Raw genomic sequence first — 7096 nt, 5'->3', positions numbered from 1 at the left:
CCACTGTAGTTTTATTTTATTTTTATTTTTTTAAGTGTGAGGATATTAAAGAGGTTGTAAACCTCCCTTTAAACTTTGTACCTATAGGTAAACCTAGAATAAGGCTTACCTATAGGTACTGTAAATATATTTATAGATATTTACAGTATACTGCACCGATGATGTCATTGGTGCATGCACTCTGAAGAAACGGGCACCGTGTGCCGTTTTTTCAGTAGCAAGTGCCGTGACCGGCTGCTCCCACGCGCATGCGTGGGAGTGACATCACGCAGCTCTGGCCAGTCACGGAGCCAGAGTCCGTGGCCCTGGAAGGAAGACAGGCGAAGATGGATGCGGCTTGCAGCGTGGATTCCACGGGCTTTGTTTGCAGGTAAGTGTCCCATAATGTGCTAGTATGCGATGCATACTAGCACATCTAGCGCTGGTAGATTTCTAATCTCATATGTAAATTTAGTGGGTCATTTGTTCTGTACATAGTTCAAATATAATCTATGGCTAAATTAGCCTCTGTTCCAGCATTGGCTGTGTTGCGTGCAGTTCCACACTGTCACCTGTAGGTGTCGTTGTCACCATAGGTCAGTGTTGGAAAAGCAACAAACTGAGGTATATTGATTGCTCTTCTTTCTCGGAGGCAACTCGGCAGAGGTGGTCGGCTGACGTGCATTCTGGGAGAGAGTACTTATGGGGCAGACGCCATTTTTCTTTCTCTTTCACCTGCTGGCCCTCCTGGCCAAAAGGTATGTGACGGAGAGTTCTACCTCGTAGCCCTCCAGGCCAGAGGGTTGCGTTGCTGCAGCTGTGCAGGTAGGCCCAGAAGCCTGTCTGGGGCCTACTGCTACGGAGATGGTCTTGTGCTGTCTGTTCTGCGGGAAGAAGCCGGACAATTGAGAAGATCCAGGGGAGGACCCATCTTTGGAGAGGACCGTGCGGAAGGCTGGTATCTCGAGAGGGGCCTGGGTGACTCAATTGGAGGACGCATCTTAATCTAATCTACCACACAAGTACTTCTGGGTCAGCTTAAAGGTTCTGGTACTGTGTCACTGTTCATCTAACACTACATCCTGTGGCAGAGGATTGTATAACAAATTTGTTCATTTAAAGTCTGTGACAGAGACTTTTGTTCGTGCGCCATTCCGGCTGCTAGGTTAGTGAGAGAGACCTATGCGGGTGGGCAAAAGATCTTTGGACTGGAGGTTTAATCGTCTCTAAGATCTCCAATCCCTCAATGATCTAAAGAAAAGATATTTGAACTTTCCTGCAACTCTTCTTCTACCTCTTTCCTGCTACTTCGTCCAGTTATTTCCTATTAAAACATTGAAAAATACTAAAGTGACTGGTGCCTACATTGTCAGATACAAAGCTCAACATGGACTCTAAGTTCTGATATTGGTGAAACTACAGGTAAAGGGGTGACGGTAACAGCCCGATATAAATCAGCAACTCCTTCGGGGGTTAGTGCTACACACATTATGTCTTTACTTTGCAGGAGAGAGAGAAGAACATTTTTTTTATCAAGGGATTACTTCTTCTTTAAGGATATATTGCATATGACAATCTTAAATTGTCATATGCAATATTTAAATGTAATCCCCAGTTGGCAGAGAGATTTCAAGTGAAGAAAATCCCAGAGGAACTCAGGTTAAATAAATAGACCTCAGTAAGAGTTCTTGTTCATCACTGTTACAGAACAGCATGAATGATTCTGACCCCCTATTGAATACATTATTTCTTGTTCAGTGCTTCAAAAATTGGTTAACAATTTCATATTACAATAAAACTTTATCATGACTGTCATCTGACATAGTTGTGACCTCTGGAAGCATGATTGCAACAAAAATGGAATATTCACTGATTTTTTGCAGATAACGTTATATGCAGAACATTACATGAAAGTAAGAGTAAATTCTTGTTCTGGAATTTCTTACATTGGGTTCTATCATCTGCCACTAACAATGTTTAAAAATGTACTCCAGCCAAAACCAAAACCAGAACCAGAATCCAGAACCAGAAAAACAGATATTCCAATTCCCTACAAGCTCTAATACAAGTTTGGAGAACATTTTCACCATGGGACCACGAACAGGTTCTAAACTTTCTGCACTTTATCCAAAACTAGACAATATCTTGCCTTGAGGTCCACTTCAGAAACATCTTAGTAACCTAAAATTAGTATGTACAGAAATGTTTATGATTTCCTAATGTGAATGAACTGTAGCTTTTTTTTTTTCAAAGCAAGATATTATTTACTAAAGCTGGAGAATGTTAAATCAGTCTTACTTCTGCACAGAAACCAATCTGCTTCTAGCCTCAGCTTGTTCAATTAAGCTTTGGCAATAAAACCTGGAAGCTGATTGGTTTCTATGCAGAAGTGAGCCTGATTTTGCATTCTCCAGCTTTAGTAAATAAACCCCATTGTATTTTAAAATCACCTAATACAGCATTCCTTTTGTGCAACAGGGTTGGCCTAATATGAAGTAGTAAACCTTGATACATTTTGTGTCTGTACCAGTTCTCTCCACAACATATTACTGGGTGACAGTACAGTCAGAGGAAAAATAACTTTTTCTTGCTTTAGCTTGGTGTAGTATGTTGAAGATGAGTTGCTGACTGGCCAGACATTGGACCTACTGTACATCTTTATTGTCTCCTGGATGTGTCTAGCTGTTGTGGAGGTCTGCGTAAACAGTGTTTTTTTATCCATATCCAATAGGCATATTTATAAAGCAGTACATGTGGTATTCAACAAACATTCACTGCTGCTGAATTAATAACTGTAATTTAAAACACATGCACCAAGAGGATACAGCTAAAGTGAATGTTTAGTAAATGTCAGATTTATTGCTTTATAAACAGTCCCCAATGGTGTTTACTTGCGTTCTTCTTAACTTAACTTCTTAACTGTTCTTGGAGTAATGCGTGTTTGTACTTTCGACTTTTGTGTGACGGATTTGTGTACTGACCATACGAAAATCTGACGTCAAACCGTTGTCTGCCGAAAATGTACTAGCCTGTCATCCAACATTTGTTGGCCGAAAGTTGGGCAACAATTGTCAAAAGGAGCGTACTAACGGTAAGATTTTAGGAAAACGGTCTGTCAACAGACAATCTCCTGCCAACAATCATACCGTGTGTACGAAGCTTAAGATAGAACACAGTGGTTAAGTGGTTAGAGTTTTCACCTAGCAGCAGTAGTCATTGGTCCAAATCCCAACGACAGCACTATCTGCATGGAAACAAAAGCTTGCCACCACTCTCATTTATAGCTGGCTATCGCAGTAAGCAGCATTGGGAGGCTAAAAAAGGTACCAACAAGTGTCTGGGGAATGCCCAGGAAAAAGCCAAAGTCTACTTACCACCAGCTTGCAGACAACCAAATTGACCTATCTAACAGTAAGCGTTAAAAAAGGGGTTTAGTCCGCACGCATTTGCAAACAATGGCTGCAAAGGTGTTGGTGCACTGCTGGACCAATACAAACACTCACCTTTGCAGCCATTGTGCTATTGCTGGGTGTTTGGTGTGCTCCTGTACCTTTAAGGAGGGGTGGGCTCCCCTTCAGCCACCTGCTCTCATTTATCCATTAAATGCATGTGCCTCCACTGTGGGGACACTCATACTTTAGTGTTAGGACCACAGATACAAGGGTGCCGTGACGTGGCTCTGTGGCTCACGCATGCGTTTGCAAATGCGTGCGGACTAAACCCCTTTTTTAATGCTTACCGTTAGATAGGTCAATTTGGTTGTCTGCAAGCTGGTGGTAAGTAGACTTTGGCTTTTTCCTGGGCATTCCCCAGACACTTGTTGGTACCTTTTTTAGCTTCCCAATGCTGCTTACTGCGATAGCCAGCTATAAATGAGAGTGGTGGCAAGCTTTTGTTATCACGCGAGTGTTTGTATTGGTCCAGCAGTGCACCAACACCTTTGCAGCCATTGTGCTAGTGCTGGGTGTTTGGTGTGCTCCTATACCTTTAAGGAGGGGTGGGCTCCCCTTCAGCCACCTGCTCTCATTTATCCATTAAATGCATGTGCCTCCACTGTGGGGACACTCATACTTTAGTGTTAGGACCACAGATACAAGGGTGCCGTGACGTGGCTCTGTGGCTCACACATGCGTTTGCAAATGCGTGCGGACTAAACCCCTTTTTTAACGCTTACTGTTAGATAGGTCAATTTGGTTGTCTGCAAGCTGGTGGTAAGTAGACTTTGGCTTTTTCCTGGGCATTCCCCAGACACTTGTTGGTACTATCTGCATGGAGTTTGCATGTTCTTCCTTTGTGGGTTTCCTCTGGGTACTCCTATTTTCTCGCACACTTCAAAGACATGCTGATAGGAAAATCGGCCCTAGTATGTGTATGTATTATGTGAGTTAGGAACCCTCAATTGTAACGTCCTTGAGGGCAGGGGCCGATGTAAATGTATAATAAATATGTAAAGCGCTATATAAGTACCTGTAATAAATAATAATAAAATATTTTTCTCTCCCAGGTATGGCATTTATGAATCAGAGTATCTTATCAAGCTTTGTACTTTTGGGATTCCCATTGTCAAAAGAGCTGCAGCCGTTTCTGTTCCTTGCTTTTTTGATCATCTATTTAGTTTCCTTTGCTTGCAACTTCCTTATAATGGCCATTGTTTGCTGTGATAATAAGCTTCACAGCCCAATGTACTTTTTCATTTGCATCTTTTCATTTTTAGAAATCTGTTATACATCAGTCACTATGCCCAGACTCCTGATTGATCTCAATTCAGATGACAAAATTATTCCTATCCCATTGTGTGTGGCCCAGTTTTATTTTCTTTTTGTCTTTGGTTCAACTGAAAATTTCTTGTTATCTTCTATGGCTTATGACAGATACACAGCTATTTCCAATCCCTTGAGGTATAATAGTATTATGACGCCAAGGGTGTGCATATTCTTAGCAGCAGCATCATGGCTATGTGGCTTCCTGGCCCCCCTGATTCCAGCCACATTCCTCTCAAGTACATTATTCTGTGGCTCTAATATAATTAATCACTTCTACTGTGACTTCTCTCCATTACTTCACCACTCTTGTGAAACTGGTGGTCTCTACATTGTTGAAACAGCCTTCTTCTCTTTGGCTTGTTTGGTTATACTAGGCAATTTTGTTTTCATTAGTATGTCCTATGGTCTAGTTATGGCTATTATTGCTAATATACCTTCTTTGAGAGGAAGGAGGAAGACACTTTCAACCTGTGGTTCACATCTGACTGTTGTCTGCTTGTTTTATGGCTCCATCATTTATATGTATGTCAGATCAGACCACAGCATTCCCTCCCATATCGATAAAGTGGTGTCACTATTCTACTGTGTCATAACTCCTACTTTAAACCCTCTAATTTATGGTCTCAGGAATCAAGAAATGAAGCAAGCCATTAAAAGAACAGTGACATTTACAATCTGCAAACAAAATTCTCTTTGCCAGCTTTAAAGATTAAAATGACTTAAGATTGCAGTGCTGTCCTATTTTTTCTTAAAGTGGTTGTTAAGCCACTCTAACCTGTATACACCATCAGCACTAGCTCCTATTGTATTATCCCACTCGGTGTGTGATTTATAAAAAAATAAATGCTGCAAATACCTAATTTCACTGCCGAGATTGCGATCACATGAACAGCCAGCTTTCTCCTTTTCTCCGCTGAGAGATGCAGCGGGTGGGGCTGAGATTCCCCTGCTGATGTCAGTCTGGAGGAGAGGAGGAGAGGAGGAGAGAACTGGCTTGTCATGTGATCGCAATCTCAGCTCTTAAATGAGGTATTTACAGCATTTATATTTATAAATCATTCACAGAGGGGGACACTGCAATAGGAGACAGTGCTGATGGTATATACAGGTTAGTGTTATGAGAGCAGCAGGAGGGGCGGCTCACACACAGACAGAGGAGAGGGGGAGAAGGACACAGGAGCAGAGAGGAGAGCAGATAGCAGGCTTCTGATGACAGAGGCACGTAAACTGACCACGGTGTCTGGTCTCAGCAGCCATGATACACCATGGTCAGTTTACAGAGGGGTAGGGAGAAACTGGCAGGATCAGCCAGGTTTTTTAGGTGTTACAGGAGGCCAAATGACACAGGACAAGCACTGTGTCATATAACATACTTTAAAGGAGCAGGATCCATTTTTTTTTGTTGGGTTAACAAACGCTTTAAATAAGAACTATTGACTCCTCTTGGAATTTTTTTTTACATGGAGATGCATATTGGTATACTTTTTGAAGCATGTCATTTTTGGGACCTAGAAATATTTTGTCATGCATCACTTTCCTTTTAATATTGCTTGTTGTAGGTCCTTTCACTATTCCTCTTTTTTTTCTTCCTTCTCTGGAAGATTTAATGTAAATGAAGCAAATAAACATAATACAATCATTTTCTTAGGGGCCTCTTTGATTCTATTGTTTTGTTACTCTTAAAAAATAGAGATATGCTGCTACTAGGCCTGGACCCTGGGCTATGTACTATGTCTTGGCAGGTGTCCCAAGTTCCAGGCCAGCAACACCACTAGCACCTGTGGTTCAGTGGGTAAACAGAACTACTATTTAGAGGTTCCTACAGAATCATAGTAATACCAGATGCTTAATGAGTAGAGTATGTCTTCCCAGGCTTCCCTTCTCTGTGTATTATATGAAAATCACATGAACTGCAAGACCAATGTAAAGTCTGGGAGAACTTCTTAATTCACAAAGCACATGTGCTCCAGCAAAACATTCTGATGAAGGCAGTTTTGGTATGATTTTCACATTGGTCTAGGTTGAGCTACATTGGTCCAGGTTGAATCAATAAAAGTGTACATGTGCCATACCTGACCGATTCCTGTGTGGGCTTAAAATCACTTTAATAATTGTCCCGACTAGTGGCTGCCTTTCTGCATAGTAACCACAAGGGGACTCTTGCTTGGTGCTGCCCCTATTCAGGGAATGCCTTGCATTTTTTTCAATGGATACAAGGCGTTCTCTGATTGGATGAGGTGAGGGTCATGACGTCACTTCCCCAACTCTCCCCCTCATCCAACCAGAGAACGCCTTTTTTTTCTTGAGACAAGCCTTTTCCTGAATGCAGCAGTGGTGCAGCAGTGCTGAGTGGG

At 41.9% G+C, this 7096-nt stretch overlaps 1 protein-coding gene across 1 annotated transcript; it reads left to right on the top strand.

Annotated features, from left to right (window-relative positions):
* Positions 1 to 4620: 4620 nt before the first annotated feature.
* Positions 4621 to 5448, top strand: LOC141133240 (olfactory receptor 11G2-like). The gene has a single exon (XM_073622535.1). The coding sequence runs from the start codon at positions 4621 to 4623 to the stop codon at positions 5446 to 5448; it is 828 nt and encodes a 275-aa protein (XP_073478636.1).
* Positions 5449 to 7096: the final 1648 nt, after the last annotated feature.

Source organism: Aquarana catesbeiana, linkage group LG01 (genome assembly GCF_042186555.1).
Source record: "Aquarana catesbeiana isolate 2022-GZ linkage group LG01, ASM4218655v1, whole genome shotgun sequence".
NCBI lineage: Eukaryota > Metazoa > Chordata > Amphibia > Anura > Ranidae > Aquarana > Aquarana catesbeiana.
This window is presented reverse-complemented; position numbering and strand designations above follow the sequence as displayed.

What these genes read in the sequence shown, in the direction of transcription:
- LOC141133240 (XM_073622535.1), top strand. Translation starts at nt 4,621, where the DNA reads ATGGCCATTGTTTGCTGTGATAATAAGCTTCACAGCCCAATGTACTTT.